This window comes from Heteronotia binoei, chromosome 11 (genome assembly GCF_032191835.1).
Source record: "Heteronotia binoei isolate CCM8104 ecotype False Entrance Well chromosome 11, APGP_CSIRO_Hbin_v1, whole genome shotgun sequence".
NCBI lineage: Eukaryota > Metazoa > Chordata > Lepidosauria > Squamata > Gekkonidae > Heteronotia > Heteronotia binoei.
Genome location: NC_083233.1, coordinates 5,637,990 through 5,664,869, shown reverse-complemented (window position 1 = coordinate 5,664,869; position 26,880 = coordinate 5,637,990). Strand labels below are relative to the sequence as shown.

The window sequence follows — 26,880 nt, the reverse complement described above, 5'->3', positions numbered from 1 at the left end:
AGATTAGGCTCAAGGATGTTATACGCCAAAGATGGCTTTGCCTCATCTTTATACATGGAGGGTAAGATTCCCTTGCCTTTGAGGAGGAATGGGTGTTGTTGGGACACTGATTCTCTGAGAGAAACCCACACAGCCCCAAGCAGCTGCTGGCCTTGGAAGGAAGCCCTGGGGAGTAAACCCCTGGAGAGCACCTGCCATAGCACGAGGGTTTAGCCTAAGGGGCCCGTGATAGATTCTGCGAGAGGAAGGATTCCTAAGAAAGGAGGGATTTTCAGCTGTGGGCTGGAAGAACAGACGGGCTTAGCTTGACATGCTTTGAGCAATTGGAGAGTAGCAGCAAGATCTCCAGGTGGGTAGCAACATCACACTCTCTATGCGTAGAAATAACCTCTCAAGTGCCCACCATGCTAGGCACGTGGAAGGGGCAAGCAGGTCACCCTGGAGAACAGGAGGGAGGGAGCATGGATTGCCCCCAGGGAAACACCAGAGGGTTCTTTAGATAGCTCTTTCCGTGAACCACATGAGCACCCACCAAGGAGATGGTGTCCCCAGTGGCTATGACCTAAGCCCTGAACAGGGCGTTTGGGGTCCAGATCTGGCCAGAAGCAGAAAGCCATTTTAGCTCAACCTCCACAGGGGCTTCACAATATGAGTGGGCTCTGACAAGGCCCTTGTAGGGACTGCTGAGAGCCAGTATGCCAGCACTCCAACGCGCAGAGAGTTCAGGCAGCTTGGGGTTGATCTGGGAGCTGCCTGTGGCTTATGGTTGTTGGAAGGTTCATAAGCTGAATGCCGCATCCATTTCTTTTTTTTGCGGAACATTCTAGAGAACGGGTTGAGGCGTCGCCTGTCGGCAGGGCAGGTCGCCCAAAGGAGCCCACAGCCGCCCCAGGGAACATCTGGGCAGCAGAGGCTTCCCTCCATCTTACGGCGAGGGACGAGGCCTCGCACAACCAAACACGTCACCTTCGCATTGGACGAGGAGCCAGAGTCGGAGACGGAGCTGCCTTTCTACCAGCCTCCGGAACTGGTAGCAGCAGGATTCTTTCCCCCAGTGGAAGACACCCCGCTCGTCGCCCGAATCAACCGGGGCTTTAGAGGGCAGAACACCTCCCTCAAGCCCAGGCAGGGGGTCCCCCTGAGGGGGTCCCGGAGGCTGGTGGTGTCCAACATCGACCCTCTGCCACCCATAAATATCAACTTCCGGAGATGAGCCAGGTGAGGTTCCACCCCTGAGGGGGAGATTGAAACAGAAGGCCCAAAGGAGCCCCAGCTGAGGCACATCTCTCCCGTTTCTTGTGGCATTGCCCCTGTTCCTTCCCCCTCAGTGTTTTTCTTCTGAGGTCTACTGGATTAAGAAAATTTGGGATTTCCAAAAAATGTTGGATCCGAATGCTTTACCTCTATTGGGATCCATGTTTCCTCCCCCCTCCCCTGGGAAACCTGCATTTTTTGCAGCTCTAATAGACCTGAACAAAAACAATGCATGCATTCTCCCCCCCCCCCCGCCCCCCCCCCACAAACTTAGTTGTATCAGTCACTGGCAGCAGCTCTTCCAGGTCTCCTCCAGCCCTGCTCCCCATTGAGATTTGGAGGTGTGACCTGGGGAATGAACATGGGGCCTCCTGCATGGAAAGCGTGTTCTCTGCCTCTGTGCATCAAAAATGTCTTCAACATTCTGTCAATCTCTTAGCAAGACCAAGACACAAAAGCTAGTGGTTGTTCAGGCTAGAGCTCGTTAAGCAGTAGGGAGGGGCTCATTCCAGTGGATGGAAGTCCTTCCCACACTACAGGACGCAACTGCCTTGCCTGCCGGCTGGGACAGGCTTTCTTGTCAGGCTTCCCTCTTGTGGTGGCCGAGCCACACCCTGGTGCTGCGTGGACTCAGTTGTGCCGCGATTTGCCAAGTGCAGTTGGCAGGTGACACCTTACTTCATCCACTTGACCCCCAAGCGAACAGGGATCATTTCCCCAGTGCTGCTCTTAGGGTTGTATTGAGCCCTTCGCATGGAAGGAAACCTCCACCTGCACGTACTCTTTTTCGAAGCAAAGAGATGAAGCTCGATGTTACACAACAGCAGCAGTAACATTTCTTTCCATTTATCTTGCAGTTTCCTTGGGCACTCAGGATGCTGTGGTGGTGTTTCAGCCTCATCTCATCACATCAGAGGAAATCAGAAACCAAATCGAAGCTGTAGGTTTCAAGGCATCTATAAAAAAACAGCTGAAGCCTCTCAGACTGGGTGCTATTGATGTGCAGCGACTAAAGAACACACCTGCCAAATCCTCAGAAGGAGTTCTGCAGGAACACCCAGAGCATGTGCACTGCTTAGAGACTGCTAAATTCAAAGTTGATGGCATGCACTGTCATTCATGCGTCCTCAATATCCAGAGCACCATATCAGCACTCCCCTCAGTAACTAGCATAGCAGTTTCTTTAGACGACAAGTCTGCTGTTGTGAAGTATAATCCCAGCCTAATCACCCTCGGTGCACTAAGAAGAGCCATAGAATCTGTGTCGCTGGGGACTTTCAAGGTCAGCCTTCTTGATATACCTGAAAACTCTGAACTCTTGAATGTGCCCCAGTCTCCAGTGAAGTCTCCTCGGAGCACCATGCATCCCCTGACGACCGTCACGGTGATAAATGTAGAGGGAATGACCTGCAATTCCTGTGTGAAGTCAATTGAGGGCGTAATTTTCCCAAAACCAGGTGTGAATCGGTATGTGTGCCACCTCTGCATCATAATGGGACTATAGAATACGATCCCACGCTCACCTCACCAGAGGACATGGGCTTTGATGCATCCTTGACAGGTAATATCATCTGCAGATGAGTCTGGCAACTGATTACCTTGATTTTTGCAAATGAATCAGAAGCATCTGGTTGAATCCCATTCCAGGGGACTTCTTATGAGCCATCTGGCCAAGTTTGAGACTCAGTCCTAGCATTTCAAGTTGGCTCTGTTGATGCCAGGCCCTCTTGTAGAACTTCCTGGTATGGATCTTCTTCAGTGTCTCCTTTCCTTGCCAGAAAGTTTTATCTGCAGCTTCCAGAGCACATAACCCCTTGCTACAGTGTGGGATTGGAAGTGCAATTCATACGTATAATTTCTGCTGCCCTGCGGCTGTTTTGGCACGTGGAAAGGGGGTGGGGCAGGGAGCACCTCTTCTTGTGGTGCTGCAGATCAGGCCCTCACAGCATTTTTAAGTCCTTAATTTGGGGCTCTAAATGGTGACCACGTCTCTGTGTCAGACACGAGGAAGCCATCTCATACAGCTGAGCCTTGCTTCCTCACTTGAGAGATTGCGGGAATTACCGGCACCAGAGGTACTGGGGAGGTAACAGAGGCAGAAATTTGCACTGGTTGTCCCTAAGCTCCAACTTGTCCATAGGAACAGCATACAAGACGGGTGTGCCAGCTGCTCTAGCAGGGTAGACTGTGCAAGTATCCTTTCCCTGTTCCCTTAATCTGATTTATATTGAGCAGAAGAGCAACAGTGCTCTCTGTTTATGTTCCCGTATTTCTTATATATAAGCCACTCTTCTACCACAGTGCTTGAAGCAGCGTATAAATCAAAACAGTACGATAAAACAGTTGTATGGTCAAAACAATGAAGCCAACACAAGCAATCTTTGTTTTGGATAATGGCCGTCTCTGTTTTCTCAGCCTCACTATTAATGCTCATAAAGTTATTCTTGAAGGCGTCTGTTCAGCAAACAGTAAAATGTGTGTTGTTCACAGGTGAGAGGAATGACATGTGCCTCGTGCATTCATAAAAGAGAGTCCACGCTTATGGAAAAAAGGGTTTTTTTGTACATCTCAGTGGCTCTTGCAACCAACAAAGCCCACATTAAGTATGATCCTGAGATTGTTGGCCCTCGGGCTATTTTACAGATCATAGAGGTAAGTTGTCTTGTGAAAGCCAAAATGCCCTCAAACCAGGCTGGGGAATTGACAGGTGGGCAACTCTGGCTCAAAAGGATCTAGAATCTATGTATAAAGGATTTGACTTCCAGACATTCTTGCTAAATTTATTATGGGCACTAATTAGATAAAGCAATTGTATCTTTATTATAGAAAATTATAGAACACGCACATACAAGATAATGGACGCATATAACACACACACATACAGGCCTAATAAAAATAGAGAGAATTATACAGCGGTAACACACGACTGGACGAACAGGGTGATAATTACCGATCGTAGTCTTCGAGGAAGGCTCCAATGGCGACGTATAAGGGAGATGGGGGAAGGGACCCTCAACTGATAAGGTATCGGGGGAGTATCTAAACAGTAGGACTGGGGTACTGTAAGATGCACACCTGTAGAATGTTGGGTCAGAGGTTATAAAGTCTACCTTGACCCCTAAGGGGGTGGGAGGTTCAGGGGCGGATGACAAGGGGTCAGCATGGCTGATGGCTGGGGCTGATAGGCAAAAAACATCTGGAGAGCTACCGTTGGCCATCCCTGATATAATGATAACTTATTAAATAGGGTAGAGTGGGCAGAAATGGGTTCTCTCTCTCTTCCAAAATACTAGACCCAAAGATCCCTGGATGGAATCTATGGAAGGTGCTGCAGGCCTTAACCAAGCCACCTTTTGAACCCTTGAGCTCTAGAGAATTAAGAATCCTGGAGTTCTCTAGAGTTTATCATGGGAAAGGAGCCTTTCTTGCTGTGGAGTTCACTGCCAGAGGATGTAGTGATGGCCACCGGCACGGACAGCTTTAAAAGAGGACGAGACAGATTCATGGAGGATAGCTCTCTCAGTGGCAACTGAGCCATGGTGTCTAAAGGGAACCTCCATGTTCAGAGGCAATGAGCTTCTGAATCCCAGTGCTAGGAGGAAACACCCGGGGAAGGCTTTGCCTCTGTGCCCTGTTGCTGGCCCTCCAGAGGAACCGGGAGGCTACTTTGTGCTGCAGGAGGCTAGACTAGGCAGACCACTGCTCTGATCCAGGGAATCAGGTTCTTGACTCACGTTTTGCTGACCTCTGTTTTCTCCAGGTGAAGCAATGCCGGTGACTAAAAAGCCTGGCAGTACAGTCATTGCAAGTTCCATTTATCAGAATGGGTCCCTGCTGGTTTCTGCAACTCATGTTGGGACTGATACAACTTTTCCCCATATTGTCAAACTGGTGGAAGAAGCACAGTAATGAATATGGAAGTAAAGTTTCCATCTCATTTTTGCCATGATTCAGTATGGCAAATAGGTGGCTTAAATTTTAACTTGTACTTAATTCCCACTGGCATCAGTGCACACTTAAATCCTTTACCAAGTTGTTCATTAAGATGGGAGACCTGTTCACTGATTCAGCTGCTTGGTATGCTGGCAGCAGATCAATTCAGATTAGGTACACTGACAACTCCTACGAGAGCTCTGGCTGAGCCAAGGCCATTCCAGCAGCTGCAAGTGGAGGACTGGAGGATCAAACTTGGTTCTCCCAGATAAGAGTCTATTATTTAGCCACTACACCAAACTGGCTCTCTAGAGGGGCCAAGAACCCAGGCAGGCAGTATCCCCCAGCACCACCCTTTTAAAAAATCGAGGTATGACTTCCTCATCTACATTTGGGTAGATCCTTTGTGTGAACCATATCCCCAACACCACGCACACACTCACTCTCTCACAAGCATCTCTTAAGTGGAGCCAGCAGAAATTTGTAATCCCATAGTGTTAAAACTATGAGTTATGGTGAATATTCTGCGATCTGTTTTTTGTTTCCTTCTCTTTATTGTTGGGTTTTATATGCTTCCCTTACGATTACGTGATGTTCCACCATGCAGAACCCATTCATTGCTGCCATGACCGTATCAGGAGAGTCGTAGAGACCGCAAAGAGTACAATGACGATTGCACAGGCTGAGCTCATGGGCCTAGTGAAGTGGGCTAGAAGCCTTGGGTGGGATCAGTGGCTGAGCCAGAGTATGAACCTTACCATATGAACTATTCTATTCGGGCCAATAACTGGGCTTAATCTGCAAAATATACCGGTGCCGCCTGTGTTACATTTTTATTGAGTTATGTGGTGGTGTTTAATTGTAGAGTATTAATTTTATTGTTGTATTTTAACTGTTTCTAGGCCTGTAATCTGCCCTGAGCCCATATGGGGGAGGGTGGACTATAAATCCACTAAATAAATAAAATAAACCTGTGCTTCTGCAGAACAGATACCCTTGACCAGGGAGTGTGGGGGTTTTAAGAAGACTCTTACGCTGCCTCTCCAGAGAACCTGGTCAAGGCAGGTCACATCTTAGAACAGCATTTTGGAGAAGGGTAGGATCCCCAAACCCCTTTGGGAGGTTGCTCCGCAGCTCTCTTGAGGGCTGGAGAGAGAACATTGCCTTGCATTGTCCCGGGAGGACCTCCAGCAGTCCTCCAAGGATGAGGAGGAAGCCCTTTCAATTCATGTACTCAAAAACCTGTAATTCTGTTGTGGTAAAATCTTTATTCTCGCACTGTGAACTGCCCTAGGTGTCAGCATTGGTGGAGAAGCAGGATGTGAATGCTCCATATCTTAGGATTGGGCCTTTTCCTTCACTGTTAGTTTTGTTCAGTGCATTTTGCCCAAACCTGATAAAGGGCTGCTGTCTTCTCCCCTTTGTTAGCTACAAGAAACCTACACTGGAGAAATATGAACTGTGTGCCTCCAATCAGACGAGGCTGAAGAGCCCTTCGGAAATCTGCGTCCACGTTGGCATTGATGACACAGCACCAGTCACCCAAACTGAGTCTTATGGGTCGCATTGTCAACTACAGCCGAGCTTCGATAAACTCTCTCCTCTCAGACAAGCGATCTCTCAGCAGCATCGTCCTCAGCAAGCCAGATAAGCATTCGGTTCTCACCGGGGGCTCCCAGGAAGAGGATGATACAGTCATCTGAAAAGACCTTCTCTACGGAGTGGGCTGGGTCTTCCCTCATTGACCGATCTCTTGGGCTGGCCTGGCTGTACTTTTTAAGTGCTATTTTCTTGGGACTGAATTGCCCACTTGAATAGAGTGCACATGCACACATCTAACTAACATGCACATGCACACATCTAACTCAAAGCATCGACTGTATCTGCACTCCTTTGCCAGTATTACCACCTGGAGCAAAAGCAGAATGCAGCCTCATGCACTGGAAGCCAAAGATGGCTTTAGCTTATCGCTTGGCTGCTCTTCAAATGGCTGTCTGATAAAGAGGTCCATATCTTGTGCAGTGCTGACTGAACAACTATTTTCATCACAGCGATATTGAGCTTAGAGGACTTGAGCTTCTCCCTCCTCTCTCTGCACACCACGATTGACGCCTGCCCTACGCCCAGAGGAAGGCAAAACACCTCCAGGATCACTGGGTCAATCTGGCCCCGAGGAAAATCCCTTCCTGAGCCCCAAGTGACGATCGGCATTACCCTGGGGTGGAACCTCACCTGGCTCTGATGTGCATCTCCGGAAATGTATATTTATGGGTGGCAGATGGTCGATGGTGGACACCACCAGCCAAATGGATGGGCTTGAGGGACGTTGTTCTGCCCTCGGAAGCTCCAAAGGATTCTGGCGATGAGCGGGGTCTCTTCCTCTGGGGGGAAGAACCCTGCTGTTATCACTTCTGGAGGCCGGTAGGCAGATGGCTCTGGCTCCGGCTCTGGCTCCTCGTCGAGTTTTAAGGTGACGTGTTTGGTTGTCCGAGGCCTCGTTCCTCAGCGTAGGATGGAGAGAAGACTCTGCTGCCTTGGGAAGGCTGTGAGCTACTTTGGGCGGCCTGGCCTGCCGACAGGAACAACGACCATCTTAACAGCCTCAAGCCCTCTTTTTTTTTTTTTGCCTTGTCTAGACCCTAGTGGTCTCTTCCAACTCTATGATTCTATGTTTTTTAAACAAAGAAATGGATGGGGCAGTCAGGTTATGAACCTTCCAGCAACCATAAGCAGCAGGCAGCTCACAGATCAGCCTCAGGCTGCCTGAACTCTCTGCATGTTGGAGAGCTGGCATTCTGGCCCTCATTCTTGGCGTAGTTTTGAGGGAAGCATCCCCCATTCAGAGGTGTCTTGGGCAGCCTGGCTGGGGGTTGGTCTCGCCTCCAATGGATGGATGGTGCAGGCAGTCTGGGTTCTCAGGATCTGGCAACCCTACACCCCCTCACCTCCTGGCAGTGAATAGGGGGACCTGGCAGCACTGCTGTGCTCGTTCCCAAGCCGACTCCCATTGGCTGCTCAGCAGTGCCGGATTAAACCCTGTGAAGGCCCCTAGGCAGTCGAAATCTTGGGGGCCCCTTCCAAATTATCTCAGAGTCTCTGAGTGCCCACCCCACCGCCCATGGTCCCCGCTGCAGGCACCTTTTCTAAAAGCCCCTTTTGCTAAACTGCGGCGGAGAGGTGGAGAGAGGCAAACTTCACGGTAATGCCAGCAGCAACCGCATCAGGTAAGTCAGGCAAAGAGCAGCTCAGTTGCTGGCTGCTCATGCAGGGTGCGGGGGGGGGGGGGAGGTCTGGTGGGGAGAATCTAGCCGGGGGCCCCTAAAGGTGTGCGGGCCCATAAGCCAGTGCCTACATAGCCTAATTGAGACTCGGGCTCCACTCATCAGCCAGGTGACAGGGGAAGGGATGCACCGATATTTGGTTCCTCTGCTGCTTTGAGCATACTGTTGAAATAGAAGCGAAATCTCATTTCTGTGCAGCCTGGTGGATATATGCCTGTAAAGGCGCACGGGACTCTCACCCTGGCTGCTTTGCTGGTGTTGGGACCCGGATTGGGGTGGTTTGTTTCGAGAAGTGAGATCACAGTATTCAAGTTTTCATTTATCTGCAGGCTGAGAACAATGAAAAGGAAGACGATCTCGGACTACCTTGTTGGGGCCACAGCCAAACGTGCAGCGATTGAAGATCTCCCCCCATCATGACCCTGCAAATGGGAAATGCTGAGTTAGAATCAAGGGACTTTATCATGTGCAAGAAAAGGGGACCGAAACTCACGTGTGGCAAAAGACAGTGGAGGTAAGAGTCCTCCAAGCTATCAAAGGCTTTTTCCACGTCGAGGCTCAAAATAAGAAAGTCTAGTGTATTAAACGATGCTTAAAGATTTCCGTAAATTGTCAGATAAGTCCCGTGACGGCATGAAGTCCATTTGGTCTGTGTGAATGTTTTGTGTAATAAAAGAGTTAAGACTGTTGTCAGTGATGACTGTGAAAAATTTTGCATCTTGCTTAATGAACGAAATGAGTTTGTAAGAACCAGGGAGAGTAGAATCCTTGTGTTTTTAGGGATAACAATAATGTTGGTCCCCAGCCAAGTGCTGGGTAGAGAGAGAGAATGCGATTACAGGTATCTGTGAGAGGTTCAGTTAAGATGGGGATAATGTTTTAAATAAAATTCAGCAGGAAGTCCATCATCCCCAGGAGATTTGCTAGATTTGAGATTTGTAATAGTGTTTCTAATTTCCTGGGAAGTGAAGGGGGCTTCCATGAGGTCACAATGATCTAATCTTAATTTCCAAAGGGAAGGAATAGATTCGAGAAAAGAGGAATAGAGTCAGTGGCTGGATTTTGGGAGCTATAAAGCTCAGAGAAGAATTTAGTGAAAGAGGTTAATATCTTCTGTGAATTAGATGTGAAAATGCCTTTCTAGGTCCTAATGAGGTCCCTAATGAGGTCCCTAAAATTAGAGGAAACTTTTTGTCTAACCTTCCAAGAAAGGATTCTTAGAGTTTTGGGTGTATTGTACCAATATTGCTGCTTGAGAGATAGAAGATTACTTTGTATTTTGCTTACCACAAGAATGTCCATTTTTTTCCTTTTGGCTATGAGTTGATGATAAACCTTAGTGCTACCTGTGGTTTTGAGTTTCTGCTCTAAGGAATGGATATTAGTTAGCAAGTCTCATCTTTTTTTTGTCTTTTTCCTTGTTATAGAAAGAAGCAAGTGAAATGATCCTCCCATAAATGACAGCCTTCATCGCATCCCATAATACTGTCAAGCGGGCTTATTTCTGTAACATGGTGGTTTCTTAGACAAAGAGCAGGTCACAAGCTCTATAAATATGAGAAATAAATAAATATACTGCTCCCCCCTTATTTACAACCATTGGACAAGTAATAAATCCATCTGGCCCAGGGATGTTTATGCTACAGCCTGGCTGGTACCACTTTCAAGTCGCCTCTCCCACAGGTTCACACAGACAACTTTTACCGTCTGTGAGAGAAGTGTGAGAAAGGAGATGTTTTTAATAGCCTAAATTCCTTAGTAATAAAAAAGACAGTGTTTAGCAACCTTTGTACCCATGACTCAAGTATGCATCTGTAATGTAACCTTTGAAGATATCCTATATAGCAACTGTGTAACCCTGTATACATCATTACTCCCAAGGCTTATGTCGTTGGCACAGCTTCTGAATTTCTAAGAATAAAACAGCTTTGATTTAAAACAAAAGACTGCTTATTGAGAAATATCGGTGCTTGACAAATACATGCTGAAGTTTTTCACCATATTGATTGGTTGCAAAAGAGTACTGAATCTCTGTTTCAATTTCTGTGGGAAAAGAATGATTTAATAAAAGAGATGTATTAATATTCCAGCTGAATTCCTTATAATGATATGAAAAAAGGCTGAGTTCACATCAAACCCACGCGTGATCAAATCAGATCTGATAACCTATGGATGAAGAGGGGATTGAACGAATAGGCCTTTGGTAACCAGAATGTAATCTATGCATGTGTGTATATTGTGGCGTGATGAATAATATGAGTAATCCCGTTCATTGGGATGATGCAAATGCCAGATGTTGCAAAGGCCAGAAGAAAGAAGCTTGTCAAGTGGGGTAACCCTGAGGGAGCGAGACTCAGAAGGCCTCCTATAAGGGAACGATCTATCTAAGGAGGGATTGATAATGAAATTTAAGTCACCCCCCAGAATGCTCTCACCTTGACTAAAAGAAAGAAGTTCAGAGAACACTTCACAAAAAAAATTAATTTGGTCAGCATTGGGTGCGTAAATAGATGCAAGTGTGATCCAGGAATCCTGAATCTTAAAGTGTTTATCAGAGATGTGGGTCTCCTGTAAAAATACTGTCAAAATGTAATTTGATAATGCCTAACGTTACATGTTTTCATTTGGTGATGTTGTAAGGAAAGGAAAGGAAAAGGAAAGGGAAAGGAAAGGACAAGGAAAAGGAAAAGGAAAAGGAAAAGGACAAGGAAAAGGACAAGGAAAAGGAAAGGAAAGGAAAGGAAAGGAAAGGAAAGGAAAGGAAAGGAAAGGAAAGGAAAGGAAAGGAAAGGAAAGGAAAGGTCCCCTGTCATTTCCGACGCTGCTTTCACAACGTTTTCATGGCAGACTTTTTACAGGCTGCTTTGCCATTGCCTTCCCCAGGTGTTAAGGCCTCAACAACTGAGAGAGACTACTCTTAAATTATTAGAATTGGGAGGATACAGAGAAGGAAAAGCTAAGAAGGTGAGAAAAGAGAGAGAGACGGGGCATTGAAAATGTAAATACATGGTAAAAGGAAGTTAAAAGGAGTAGGGGAGCACAAGAGAAACAGCAAAGAGCAAATGTACAGGTCAATCTAAGAAAAATTTCAAAATAACAAAGATCAGAATATGGGGGTGTGTAATAGGCAATATATAGTTCCTATAGTGAGAGCCAGTTTGGTGTAGTGGTTAAGTGCACAGACTCTTTTCTGGGAGAACCGGACTTGATTCCACACTCCTGCACTTGCACCTGATGGAATGGCCTTTTGCAAGCCATATCTCTTGCAGGAGTTGTCCTTGAAAGGGCAGCTTCTGTGAGAGCTCTCTCAGCCCCACCTACTTCACAGGGTGTGTGTTGTGGGAAAGGAAGGCAAAACTCTGAAACTCTGAGATTCAGGGAGAAGGGCGGGGTATAAATCTGCGGTCTTCTTCTCAGAGAAAGGTAAAGGGTGAGGATTAATTCAAAAATGTGACCTCTAGGGGGAGCCAGAACTTTAAGAGTGAAGATATCACTAAGGGCCAATTTATTATCAGTGTTAGAAGGGAAACGAGGTACAGGAAATTATAGAACAAGGAAAAGCCATCAAATAAAAGGAAAAGCCATGCAAATATAAAGGTTGGATATCATGACATATAGGAAAACAATTAAAAAGTGATCGAGCTGATCTGTAGCAATAAAGAATTCATAAGAAGCAGTAAAGTGCAAAAATAGAGCATATAAAAGCTATGATGAGCAGTGAAACACAGTGCAGTGCTAACAGTGCAGGATGTCATGGGCTGGCATCGGAGCCTATAGCCGGTCCTTCGAGTGCTCAGGAGGTTGACGGCCTGCAGCCGCTCGCTCCCCCCCCCCCCCCGACCCAGCAGCAGAGGAGGAGGGGCAAGCAGCACAGCTGCAAAAGGGAGCCCGGCTGACTCTCCCCCACCTGCAGTCCAATGAACGGAACGGCTACGCTGGGACTCAGCAGCCCAGAGAAGGGAAGCATGCCAAGGGGAAGGCGGTCCATTAGCCCTGAGTATTAGCTGAAGCTTTACAACTGTTAATTGAAGCACTGCGGGAGGGACATTTCACCTCTGCTTGGGCTAGGGCCCTCTGTGGAAGCAACGCATCCATCTTGTGACGTGCGTCCACCCCGACTGGCTTTGAAACATAACCTTTTGGCTCCTGGTCTTCTGGCTACGAATGACTCTGCTCTCGGTTTGTGTTTTGGACATTGCTCTCTATTGGTTCCTGTTCTGCTTTGTTGGTTCTGACCTCTGACTGGATTTGTACTCTGTGCTTTGGACTTGCCCTGGTGGTTCCTCTCTGCTTTCCAACCCATAGCCCAGCTGGGATTTGGTCCCTTCCCCTTCCTGCACCCCACACATAACAATAAACAGCAAACATGCCAGCATGGTAAGGAACACTTAAAGTTTGGTTGTGCAACCAAGAAACCTCAAGAGTTAGTTGGAGGGATCCTACGAGTCTTGGTGAAGAGAAGAACGGAATTGCATCCCACAATATGGTAGGCACAATGCTTTGGACAGGAACAGATTAAGTAGAACAGAAGTCATAGTCAAAGATAGAAAAGGAAGACAGTATACTGCATGTGAGGCAACGACAATATAATGCTATAAATGTTAAGATGTGCCAAGAGATTAAGAATGGAAGAGAAGAAGCAACGTTCAATGTAGGTATAATGTAGTGAATCAATGTCAAAGACCTAGTTAATAACGCAGAGACCACAGTGAGCATTAAAAGACAAGCCAAACCATGTAGGGCAGGTAGAGTAGGATTGTTCGGAGCAGCGTGTTTGGAGGGGAATGGGGACAAAGAGAGACGTAGACCTGGTGGAATAACACACAAACTGGAATAACCATAAGGAAAGAAAAATAGTAAAAAAAAAGAGAGAGAGAAGAACAAATGTTAAAAATAAAACAAAGGAACAATGAACCAACGGTATTGTGGGTATTTCAGAAAGCTGGTGGAATGAGCAGAATCAGTGGGACACAGTGATTCCTGGGTATAAATTATATCGGAAGGATAGGGAGGGAAGGGTTGGAGGTGGGGTGGCTCTGTATGTCAGAGTGGGTATACAGTCCCATAAGACTGAGGAGGTCTGAGAATTAGATTCCCTTCTAGAAATGCTTTGGGTTGAAATAGCGGGCCTAAAAGGAAATTTAACTATGGGAGTTTGTTAGCACCCAACCGGATCAAAAGATAGAGGCTAGTTATAATATGATAAAAGAATTAAAGATAGCGGCTAAATGTAAAAACTGTGTCATCATAGGTGATTTTAACTATCCCACATTGGTTGGGTCAATATGGCTATTTTAAAGTACAATCCTAGAAGCTCAGATAAAATATATATCACAAGTCAGGAAAGACACAAATAGGTCCAAAAAAAAAAAGCCTGCGTGGGTAACAAACAAAGTAATGGAGGATGTAAAAGGTAAGAAGGATTCCTTTAAGTGGTGGAAAGCTAGTCCAAGTGAGGTTAATAAAAGGGAATAGAGACTGTGGCAAATCAAATGTAAGACTGTGATCAGGCAGGCAAAAAGGGACTATGAGGAGCATATTGCAAAAAACATAAAGACCAACAATAAAAATTTCTTCAAATACATTAGAAGCAGGAAACCAGTCAGGGAGGCAGTGGGGCCCTTGGATGACCAAGGGGTCAAAGGATTACTGAAGGAGGATAGGAAATGGCTGAGAAGCTGGATGCATTTTTTGCCTCCGTCTTTACCATGGAAGATGAGAAGTGTTTACCCACTCCAGAACCGCCAATTTTGGGAGGGGTGTTGAAGGACCTGAGTCAGATTGAGGTGGTGAAAGAGGAGGTCCTACAACTGATGGACAAATTAAAAACTGATTAGTCACCAGGCCCAGATGGCATACATCCAAGAGTTCTGAAAGAACTCAAAGGTGAACTTGTGGATTTCCTGAAAAAAAAGTAAACTTTCATTGAAATCTGCCTCCGTTCTCGAGGACTGGAAGGTAGCAAATGTCACTCCCATCTTTAAAAAGGGTTCCAGAGGCGATCCGGGAATTACAGGCCGGTCAGTCTGAATTCAATACTGGAAAAGTTGTTGGAAACCATTGCACCCCCAAACGGAATAACGAGGCAAACAACTGTAGTTAGGAAATGGTCCACTTTATTAACATTAAACACAAACCAGGCAAGGTGAACTAAGAGGACGAGCCCTGGGGTCACTCCTGACCCCGCCAAGTCCTACAAGGGCGAGACACCCAACCCCCGGTCCTAGCCATACCAATGTGGCTATAACCGGGCGGCAGACCAAACATGACCTTCCTTTACCCCCGCCCCGATAACCAGAAGGGGGCGCCAAAGGGAGACATGACCCCGATCCATATTCCAGGACATTGAGCCGTAAAGCCCATCTGCCTTTCCTACGGATCGCACGCACAACACAGGTGCCAAGGCCTGGGTTCTCACCGGCAAGGTCTGAATCCCTTGCAAATTCCGCCAAGTGACCGAATTAGCTACCTAACCAAATCCACACCACTGCTGGCAGTACAAGGTAGGCGAAAAACACATCACCAATGGCCAATTCAGGTGATAGTGAAAAAATTCCTACCTGGCCCCTAATAAGGCGACCGGTATAATCCTGTACTACTGCAGGGTGAGCGGGCGGGCCAACGACTCCACGGAACTGCATGGAGGAGTCTGGGGCCAAGGCTTCTTAAAGCCTCTGCCCCCGCCCCTGTAAACTCCCCGGATGCCCGGGAAAACTGCTCTTCCTCCTCCCGGGGCTGCAAAAAACGGCCCCGCGGCGCACAGCCACTTTGCGGCGCGGCCGGGGCGGGGCCGAATTGCACCCCCAAACGGAATAAAGAGGCAGACAACTGTAGTTGGGAAATGGGCCACTTTATTAACATTAAACACAAACCAGGCACTGTGAACTAAGAGGACGAGCCCTAGGGTCACCCCTGACCCCGCCAAGTCCTACAAGGGCGAGACACCCAACCCCCGGTCCTAGCCATACCAATGTGGCTATAACCGGGCGGCAGACCAAACATGACTTCCCTTTACCCCGCCCCAATCACCAGAAGGGGGCGCCAAAGGGAGACATGACCCCGATCCGTATTCCAGGACATTGAGCCGTAAAGCCCATCTGCCTTTCCTACGGATCGCATGCACAACACAGGTGCCAAGGCCTGGGTGCTCATCGGCAAGGTCTGAATCCCTTGCAAATTCCGCCACCGCAATGCCAAGCCTCTGCTTAGGCATTCGCAACCCCCGGGAGGCCCAACGCCTCCCGAAGACCTTGCCGTAATTCAGACAAAAAGGCCCAATTTCCCGCATCGGACAGATGTACCCCATCTGGCCGATAAAGCTCAGCATTATGCACACTGATGCCAGGGTGCGGAAGGAAGGTGCCCAGACCTCCCTCCAGGGCCAACTGCAGGGCCCGGTTTGCCTTCCTCCTGGCCCGCTCGATCCCCGCGGGGTTCTAAGCGGCACTCCAGGTCCTTCGAGGCAAAATCGCAGACCAAATGATCCGGACCCCGGGCCACCTCCTCACGATGACCCGCAAGTCTGAGATCACCTGCAAAGAGAGGGCCCTGCCTTGCAACAGGCCCAGGTCATTCCCACCGAGGTGAATGACTAATACATGGGGCGGGGAACGAGGCCGACTAACAAACAACAATGACAACAACAGACCATCTGAGCCCCCGTCGCCCCAGCCACTCAACCGTGGCCCACTCGCTCAGCCCAAGCTGTGAACTGAGCGACGATCTTCTGGCGAAATGGGCTGCCCGGAAAATCATGCTGTGCCCGCATACAAGGATCCTCAGCCTCCCATGACGAGCCACAGCACCTGAAACGAGAAAAACACAGTCAGAACAAAACAACAATGAAACCCCGCCCCTCAGGGGAGCAACAATGGGCGCACATAGGCGTGGTAAGCCAAGGACCTCCACCGTCCTACCCGCTGGATGGTTGGTCCAGGATAACCCATAGCTGTGGCCGTCGAAGCCACCCCGATCCGAAAGGAATGGGTCCCAAATCTAACCCCCCCCAAACCTAATTTACCCAAAGCCCGGGCAGTCACTGCCCAGAACTGGTACTTTGTGAGGGGGGCCTCGCCCTCATGACGGAAAAGCGGGCCTGGCGCGGAACCCCGGGCCCTAAAATATGCCACCAGTGCCTGGACCGGGCAAAGCCCAGGCTCCGAGCAAGGACCGAGCTTAATCATCGTGCCCTTGCTATGCTGGTCCGTTTTGGACCTACGCACCTGCAGCATCACGTGCTCCTCCTTAAACGACACGTCATCCCTCTGCAAGGCGATGTCAGATGTATCCCTACGCGAAGACTGTACTAGCTCACTAACCCGCAGGGCACCAGAAAAGGCCGTGAGGGCCGCGGCATGAAACAAGACCACCTCGTCGTCTGAACTACAGACCTCGGGCCAGACACCCCCCAAGCCCCGCAAAATAGCGGGGGATATGGGCTTCCTAGTGTCGACTCTCACCCCCTGCTCCCTGGACCAACCCTCGAGCATCTTCTTGATTCTAAAATCATCCCCAGCGGCCATGTAGCCCTGGGCTTTGCTAAAGAACGCCAATGCCGCCAACTGGCCTCTAATAGTTTTGACCTTCATACCTTTGAATTTCTGGAATACACAAAACTGCATAAGATGAGCAACCGGGATGGGCCGTACCTCACCCAACCCCGAGGATTGACGGAATACCTTAAACTGCGAAGCCGCGCCATCATAAGCTGCCAAGCTGCCAAAGATGGGGTGGCATCCGTGACGTGTGGGAATCGGCCTCCGAGGCCAGAAGGCAAAATCACTCCATCTGTCGGCGAGACAGGGCATCTGCCACCCCGTTATTCACACCCGGCACATGCTTGGCCACGAACATGATATTTAACTGTAGGCAATGCAGAACAAAAACTCGGACAAGTGACATAACCGGCTTGGACTTTGAAGACAATGAAGTAACCACATGAACGACCGACAGGTTGTCGCACCAAAAGTGTACGACCCGGTTAGCCATTTGCTCACCCCATATAAAAATTGCCACCGCAATAGGAAAAACTTCGAGCAAGGTCAGGTTTCTGCAAATACCACTGCAGAGCCAGTCCTCGGGCCACAACTCCGCGCACCACTGCCTTCTGAACAAGACTCCGAAACCGATAGAGCCGGCGGCATCGGAGGAGATTTGAAGGTCCGCTTCGACTCCCAAATCCTCCCTCCAAAAGGACACCCCATTGAATGCAGTTAAAAACGCCTCCCAAACTTCTAAGTCACTACGAATGCTCTCCGTTATCCTAGCCCTGTGATGGGGCAAACGCAGGTTCATAGCATCGCAGAGGCGCCGAATAAATGCCCTGCCCAGGGCGACAACTCGACAAGCAAAATTTAGGTACCCGACGAGCTGCTGCAGCTCAAGGAGTGACACCTTCCGCTTACCCTTCAAAGCGGCCAGCCTGGCCTTGATCAGGCGGACCTTGTCGTCTGGCAACCGTGAGGTCTGCTGCACGGTGTCCAACTCGATACCCAAAAATGTAATGCGGGTAGCCGGGCCCTTTGTCTTTTCGGGAGCGAGAGGTACCCCCAGCTCGGCAGCCAACCTTGTAAAAAGGTCAAGGAGCCGCGCGCAACAACCGGAACCGGGCGTGCCAGCGAACAGGGAGTCATCTAAATAGTGCACCACCTCACGACAGCCCAACCTGTGCCTGACCAGCCACTCCAAAAAGGAGCTGAAACGCTCAAAGGCGGCGCAGGACACCGAGCATCCCATCGGCAATGCCCTATCCAGATAAAAATAACCTTCAAACTGAAAACCTAACAACTCGAAGTCGTCCGGGTGGACCGGCAATAGCCGAAATGCCGACAATGTTGCATTTCGCCATTTCCGCCCCTAAACCACAGCCCCGAATGACTTTAACCGCCTGATTGAATGACGTGTAACGGACGGAGCACAGGTGATCGGGAATGCCATCGTTGACTGACCCGCCAGATGGATAAGACAAGTGATGGATCAGCCGGAACTCACCCGTGGCCTTTTTAGGAACCACCCCTAACGGGGAGACCCTCAAATTAGGAACGGGGGGAGCTGTAAAAGGACCAATGACTCGCCCTTCGGCACATTCCTTTACGATTTTATCCCTCACCACATGTTCCAAACCGACAATGGAACGCAAATTGGCAGCCATGAAGGGGACCCTAGGTCCCACATACGGGATGTGAAAACCAAACGTGAAACCTTCCATCAAATAAATCCTGTCCGCGGCCCTTGGGTAATTCTCAAGAAATTGCTCAAGAACCCTCAGACGAATGGGGCTGGGACCCTTTTCCCAGTGATTGTGAACCTCCACTGCCCCCGGGGCGCTTGGGCCCACCCTTTGGCTTTGCCTTGCTGCATGCCGAAAAGGCGTGGGAACCTCCGCATAGCGGGCACTCGTGCTTGAACTTACAAGCCTTCTTTGAACAGACGCCCTGCGAGATGTACTCCCAACACAACAGCCGGGGTTGAACCGGCTGACCCACCGTAAAGCGGGCTGTTGGGTTACCTGTCTGCTTATGGACCAAATGCCCACTATCTGCCCGATCCCCAAGGTTGGGTTTAGCCGGAGCCAACAGTTGTAACCACAATTGCTGGTTAATTTGGTCCCATGGCAACAAAGGGTTAATGGCCGCCCTCATACGGAAGGTCTCATCATATTGTAACCAGGCCGACCCCGCAAAATCGGTGTAGGCCTGGTAGATGATGTCGCAGTACTAAAACAAGGGGGCGGCCCTGCTAGGCTGCGCCCTAGCGATAACCCCCGCATAGATAAGAAAACCTGGGAGCCAATTGGCCCAGGTTCTATCCACCTTCCGCCTTCTAAGTTTCTCTTTCTCCTTCTCATCTAGCTCCTCTTTGCTCTTCTTCTAAAGTTCTCGATACAAGAGACTGAAAATGTCCACGTACTCTCCTCTCAAAATCCTATCCCTCGTAGCGGAGGTGAGATGGTCACCCAATGGCAGCGCCAAGTCACCGAACGGGATAGATAGCAAAGGGATGGACCCGTAAGGGTTCTGAGGATATCCCCAAGGATTACAAGGCACTGCAGGCCATCCAAATGGATGCAATCCTGGCATTTGGCCACCCCAAGGCAGAATTCCTGTAGCCGCCGCAGGCCCTAGAGCGGCCGGCACCCCCCCGTGACCGAGGGTGCCTGCCCACAAGCCGCCTGAGGGCACTGCACTCGCCCCATAACGGCACCACCCGTGGCCCATGATGGCCCCGGCACTGCCGAGAACGGCCCCTGCCTACACTCAGAGGGAACGGCGACATGCCCATATCCCCCCGACTGTTGTGGCATAGTGGGGCCCCAAACCCCCCAAGGCCAATGTGCTTGTTGGGAAGGCAACTCCGCCCTCCTTTCGTCCACTGCCGGTGTTACCGTCACGGCCACAGGTTGATCATTCTGCTGTTGGTCATCCGCCTCATCTTGGTCACCGCCGTCGCCGCCCGACACCGGTTCTCTGCCAGGATCACCATCTTGGGAACACTCGGACCTCGACCTGGCGACCATGTTATCCTGAAGAAAAGAGAGCCTAGACAGCAACTCCCTCTCAAATGTGAGAGTCCCTGACCTTCCGCTAGCGCTATGGCGCCCTGGCCACACCGCTTGTGACCCCGACGCCCCCTGTCCTCCTCCATCACTCTAACCCGGTCCAAAATAGCCTGGCGTATCACCGTACTATCTAGCTCCTCAGCAGGAGGGTCGGTGTTTTTACGCTTAGCAGCGGCCTTAGCCGGCTGCTTGCCCTTGGAAGGGCCCTGTCCTTTTTTAGAAGCCATAACCAGCGCAGGCCACACAAAGCAGTGACTGTGCAATGCCTATCTAAGGAGAGGGGGGTGGGTGGGAATGGTGGCAGGTAGAGAAAGGCTGTTCCCCAAAGGGAGGCTAGGAGGATGGGGGGGGGTGTATAGGCCCACCTGAATAAGTGCCTAATAACCCATGCTGCTGCCCCTTTAACCAAACCCCAGCCCTATACCTATAGAACAGTCCACCTCCGTCTGCCCAAACCCCCCCCCCCCACAGGGTAAGCTGCCTCCGCAGCAAAACGTCTCCCCAGACCTTACCACCCGGAAATTAGCCGCCCAAAGGAGAAATTGGGGAGGGGGGGGCGAAGCAGGCCCGATCCCCCCGGCCACTCTACAAACCAAACTGTGGGCAGCTGGCCTCCGCAGCTGAAGCAGGACCGCCGCCGCGTAGCTTGCACTGGGCCCGACCGTCCAACGTCCTCCGCTGCCGCCAACGTCTTTCGCCGATCAAAACAGGCCACCGGCAGCCGCTGGAGCCGCGCCCGACTGTCCCGTCCTCCGGCCGGCCTCCGACGCCTCCAAGCTCCGATGCCCTACGCTCGCCGCCAGTCAGGCTGCCTACCGGCCTAACCACCCTCCCACGCAGCTCCCAAGGGATCAACAGCCTCACGCTGTAGATCTGAGCCAACGACTCCACGGAACTGTGTGGAGGAGTCTCGGGCCGAGGCTACTTAAAGCCTCTGCCCCTGCCCCTGTAAACTCCCCGGATGCCCGGGAAAACTGCTCTTCCTCCTCCCGAGGCTGCAAAAAACGGCCCCGCGGCGCGCAGCCGCTTTGCGGCGCGGCCGCGGCGGGGCCGAATTATCAAAGAGAAAATGAGTAGGCACATTGATGAACAAAAGTTATTGAGGAAGACTCAGCATGGGTTCTCTAAGGAAAGATTTTGTCTCACTAACCTGTTAGAGTTCTTTGAGGGGGTGAACAAACATGAGGACAAAGGGGACCCAATAAATGTTGTTTACCTTGACTTCCAGAAAGCTTTTGATATGGGCAATTTTCTCAGTGGAGGATGGTAAGCAGTGGGGTGCCGCAGGGCTCAGTACTGGGTCCCATGCTTTTTAGCTTGTTCATTAATTATTTGGAGTTGGGAGTAAGCAGTGAAATGGCTAGTTGGGAGTAAGCAGTGATATGGCTAAGTTTGCGGGTGACACTAAATTGTTCAGGGTGGTGAAAACCAGAGAGGATTGTGAGGAACTCCAAAGGGATCTGTTGAGGCTGGGTGAGTGGGCGTCAACGTGGCAGATGAGGTTCAATGTGGCCAAGTGCAAAGTAAAGCACATTGGAGCCAAAAATCCTAACTATAAATACAAGTTGATGGGGTGTGAACTGGCAGACTGACCAAGAGAGAGATCTTGGGGTCATGGTAGGTAACTCACTGAAAACGTCGAGACAGTGTGCGATAGCAATAAAAAAGGCCAACGTCATGCTTGGAATTATTAGGAAGGGAATTAAGAACATAAGAACGTACGAGAAGCCATGTTGGATCAGGCCAATGGCCCATCCAGTCCAACGCTCTGTGTCACACAGTGGTCAAAAAAAGGAGGTTCACAAGTGGGACTAGAAGTCCTCCCACTTTGCCCCTCCCCCACAAGCACCAAGAATACAGAGCATCAGTGCCCCAGATGGTTCCAATAATATGCTGTGGCTAATAGCCACTGATGGACCTCTGCTCCATATTTTTATCCAAACCCCTCTTGAAGCCAGCTACGCTTGTACCGCCACCACATCCTGTGGCAGTGAATTCCACATGTTAATCACCCTTTGGCTGAAGAAGTACTTCCTTTTATCCGTTCGAACCCTACTGCTCAGCAATTTCATTGAACGCCCACGAGTTCTTGTATTGTGAGAAAGGGAGAAAAGTACTTCTTTCTGTCCCGCCAGAAGTGTTTTAAGATATTCTGTTCCTCACAGTCTGGACCAAGTCCGCTTCTTGTGCACACAGTTTCTTCAGCCTGACTAGCGTCAATTCCCTAGGCTAAGGAGTCTTCTCCAGGAGATCTAGGAGAAGGTAACAGTACAACCAGGTGAATGAGGATGGGACTTTGGAAGACGTCTCTCTGGTGTTGTGGGCCTGACAGCAGAAGATCGTCAGTGAGTATTAGTCTAGGGAATTAGCCAACTACAACGAGTGTACTCGTGTAGGGAGATAGGCAAATTGCCTCTCTGGTGCTTGGAACAGGAAAAGGGAGGAAGGACACTGCCTCTCTTTAGAGCAGACTAACTCCAGAGCATGCACGGAGTGTAAAACCTGGCCTTCCACAAACAAAGGGGAAACTTCCTCCACAGAGACCTGGGTGAAGAGTCATGTAGCATCACAGCCTGTACCCAATCCAAGGGCATGACAAGTACCCAGCATCCTCTTTCTTTTCTGGAAAAGGACGTGGGGTGAGAGAGGTGTGGCTGGAGGTTGTGCTTGTGGGGAGGGGGGAGAGCCTTGAAGAGTTAGTGTTGCACTCTTTCTTTTTCAATATGTTCTTTGATTTTTGTATTATCGTCCTCTCTAGTGGCTTATAGATCCTTATTAGAATATTTTATTTATACAGATTATATTATTGGTTCCCTGACAACAGGGGGGATGTGGATGTGAACACCAAAAGGGAGCCAGAGAAGTAGCTGAGGTGTGTCTCCCCCCCCTCCCCTCCACCTGGTGCAGAGAATTTCTGAAGTGCCTGTGGAGAAGGAGGCAGGTCGTGGACAGAGCACTGTTCATCTTCTGGCGTGAGCCTTTGGAGCTCAGGGCTTGTGGGACTTCTCCCGCCAGGACTGTGGGGCAGAGTGGCTAGAGGCTTTCTTCTCTTTTTGCCCCAAATTCAGGTTTGCTTATTATAATTTCGTTAAACCTCCCACTCTGACCCTATCGTTTCCCTCACCTTTCAGGAGATGTTATTCAAGTGTGTTCCGGTTTCAAAGGGGCGTCCACAATCCTGTGACCACTAAGCTGGCCCTTTAAAAGGGTTGTTGTTGTTGTTGTTGTTCAGTCGCACAGTCAAATCTGACTCCTTGCGACCCCATGGACCAAGTCACACCAGGCCCTCCTGTCTTCCACCATCTTCCAAAGTCTGCTCAAATTCATGTTAGCTACATCAGTAACGCTGTACAGCCATCTCCTCTTCTGCCGTCTCCTTCTTCCTTTGCCTTCTGTCTTCCCCAGCAACAGGGGCTTCTCCAGTGAGTGCTCCCTTCTCATTTGGTGGCCAAAATATTTGAGCTTCAGCTTCAGCATCTGACCTTCCAGGGAACAGTCAGGGTTGATTTCCCTTAGGACTGAGGGATTTGATCTCAAGATCCTTCTCCAGCACCACAGCTTGAAAGCATCTATTCCTTATGGTCCAGCTCTCACAGCCATACATTACTACTGGGAATACCATTGCTTTGACTATACAGACTTTTGTTGGCAGGCTGATGTCTCTACTTTTCATTATACTGCCCAGGTTTACCATAGCTATCCTCCCAAGGAGCAAACGTCTTTTAATTTCATGGTTGCAGTCACCATCTGCAGTGCTCTTGGATCGCGGGAATGTAAAGTCTGTTACTACTTCCATGTCTTCCCCTTCTATTTGCCAAGGAGTGATGGGGCCAGAAGTTCTTTGACGTTGAGTGTCAATCCTACTTTTGCGCTCTCCTCTTTCATCCTCCACAAGAGGTTCTTTTTTGCTGACCGCAAGGAGCTTCTCCATCTTTGACTGCAGCGTGTATAATCAATCTGATTCCTGTGTTGCCCTGCAGGAGATGTCCATGTGTAGAGTCCCCTTTTAGGTTGTTGGAAGAGGGTGTTTGCTATGACCAGCTGGTTCTCGTGACAAAACTCTTTTAGCTTTTGCTCGGCTACATTCTGTTCTCCACGGTCAAACTTGTCTGTTGTCCCGGTTACCTTTTGACTTCCAACTTGGGCATTCCGGTCCCCTATGATGATCAGAGGCTTTGATTTGTTCTACTACAGTACAGTACAGTACAGTATGGTATACAGAGGTGGTGGTTATTTTTTAAAAATAGAGGAGGGAGCAAAGGAGTCCCTAAACGTTATGTCCAACCGATGGAGGTTGCTTCTAGCCCGAGGAGAGATGATTTGCTCCATACCTTCGCATTCCAGGAAGTCACTTTCTCTCTCTGTACAGAGAGAGCACCCAGCACATTTAGACAACACTGCAAAACCTCACCTGTGTAAGGAATTCTGTTTGAAATCCTATTTCTTTATGTCAAACAGTTTGATGGATCGCTGGATCAAATAATCATTGAGAGGCATTTAATATGAAAGCAAAAAATATATTTATTACTACAGGGAAAGGGCACTGGGAGGTGAAAATAACAAACACTAAAGAACTACATCCTCACACCAGAAGGCCACATGCTTAATGGAGAACACCTCCTCCTTCTTCTTGACCTCTCTGCCTGAACAAAGGAAGTCACCTGCCTAACTGACCAAAAAAACAAAACAGGTTTTCCCACTTCTAGATCTTGATTGACAGCAGTCAGTATCTTCTTCTCAGGTCATGCAGACAATAGGGAATCAGGCACAGTGTTAACCCCATAATGACTGGAACTTTAGAACATTGCAACTTTAGAACATACAGAACAGATACATATTTCCAAAAACCTGAAGGGCTCCAGCCAATTTCCCCCTCAGTTGCCTGGTGTGGCTGATCAAGGGACAGCATGTTGGGGCCAAGCCAGGAGCCATCCAGAAACTTGAGCTCCAGGCAAGCTGCAAGGCCTGCTCCTCGCCTCTGCTCTCTTCTAGCTTCCAACACCTACAAGGCCATGTTTGGAAGGGGGAAATGCTGAGTAGCCCCTGTGTCCCAGGAAGACCCCCCTCAACGGCAGCAGCTTGCAGGAGAGATGCTCCAGACTCCTGTGGAATGGCAGACCAGGAGGGGAGGTGGAAGCAACAAAACTGCAGAGAAGGGAGCCCTGGCCCACCCTGGCCCAGACCGAGGGAGGAAGAACTGGCAGCCACCTCCTTCCTGCTGCCTGGCTAGTGCCAGCAAGGGTGGCTCTTTGACTGCCCAGCTCCACAGGTGCCCAGGTCGTGGCAGTGGAATGGAGCGTGCCCACATTACAGCGAGGGAGGGGAGCAAAGCCATGGGCCGCCTAGGGCACCCAAAAGCCCTTCATCCGGCTCTGCCTCTGAGCCACTGAACTTTTCAAGAAGCATCATCTACAGCAGGCTACAGCAGGCTGTTACTCTTGGCAAGCGGTCAGGCAACCGAAGGACGGGAGGAGAAGCTCCTGCGTGGGAACCAGGGTTCCCAACCTCCAGGCAAAGACTAGAGTTCTCCTGGAATGGCTGCTTGGAGGATGGACTCTGGCATCGCACCCTGCTGAGGTCCCTCCAAGTCCTTGGGGGCAATAGGGAGGGATATCACCCACAAGTCCACCTGGACGGCCTCCAAGAGAAGTGCACCTATCCCACCATAAGCTGCTGAGGGGTCCAGCAAGACTGACAGAGAAGCATTCTTCCTATAGACCCTCCATCTCAGCCACTAAAGCAGGCTTCTGAATCTTATCACCAGTCTGGAAGATGGACAGAAAGGGTGAAGGGGAAGGGACCTTGAGAGGGGGAAGGAAACATGAATCCCTACATTCTGCATGTCCCTGTATTCTCCATGGTCTCTCCCTAATTTCCACAGGATGCAGGAAACCGAAACCCCCAGAGGCCACTTGCAGCCCCTGGTCATGATGACATCCGCTTTCCCCATCCCCCAAGGTGCTGCTCCAAGGGGTCTTCTTGTCTCTTCCTCACCGGCTGCAGGGTTACCATGGGGATGGAAGGAAACATCTGACCTCATAATGGTTCTGTTGGCAATCCTGCCTCACAGTGCTTATCTTGGCCAGTCCTTTGCGAGCAACTGGTTATCCAGAAGCGTTTTAAAGGACTCTGTGTGGAGTGGTGTGATGGCAGGTAGGAAATTCTTAAAACGACATCTCCCCGTTCTCTGTTTCCCAGTCTAGTCAGCAGAGGCCATCTTGAGTGGCTGCCGGTGGCAGGTGAAAGAAGGCGAAACAATTTTAAGGAGAGACTATGGCCGAGAGAAGAGAAAAAACATTAAGAATGCAGCTTGAGCGACAGAAGCAAAACAAGTCACAACAGTGAAGTCAAGGGCACTTAGTTGAGGGACTGCAAAGGCTCACTGGATGGATTCCAGTGGGACTTTTAGGCAGGTCCACGTTTGCCCAGTGTATCTTATGTAATTCTTTAAAATGTAAATGATGACAATGGTTAGAGACCACACATGAAGAGGGGTTGGGGGTGAAGGAGCAAGAGAAAGAAGATTAGGCTCAAGGATGTTATACGCCAAAGATGGCTTTGCCTCATCTTTATACATGGAGGGTAAGATTCCCTTGCCTTTGAGGAGGAATGGGTGTTGTTGGGACACTGATTCTCTGAGAGAAACCCACACAGCCCCAAGCAGCTGCTGGCCTTGGAAGGAAGCCCTGGGGAGTAAACCCCTGGAGAGCACCTGCCATAGCACGAGGGTTTAGCCTAAGGGGCCCGTGATAGATTCTGCGAGAGGAAGGATTCCTAAGAAAGGAGGGATTTTCAGCTGTGGGCTGGAAGAACAGACGGGCTTAGCTTGACATGCTTTGAGCAATTGGAGAGTAG

General features: G+C 49.6%; 1 protein-coding gene across 1 annotated transcript; it reads left to right on the top strand.

Moving 5' to 3' along the window:
• Positions 1–1,209: 1,209 nt before the first annotated feature.
• LOC132578935 (copper-transporting ATPase 1-like) lies at positions 1,210–6,838 on the top strand. The gene is given in 5 exon segments (XM_060249104.1): positions 1,210–1,218; positions 2,048–2,714; positions 2,717–2,815; positions 5,015–5,159; positions 6,616–6,838. Coding segments are annotated over 5 exon segments (1,143 nt in total).
• The last annotated feature ends 20,042 nt before the right edge of the window (positions 6,839–26,880 follow it).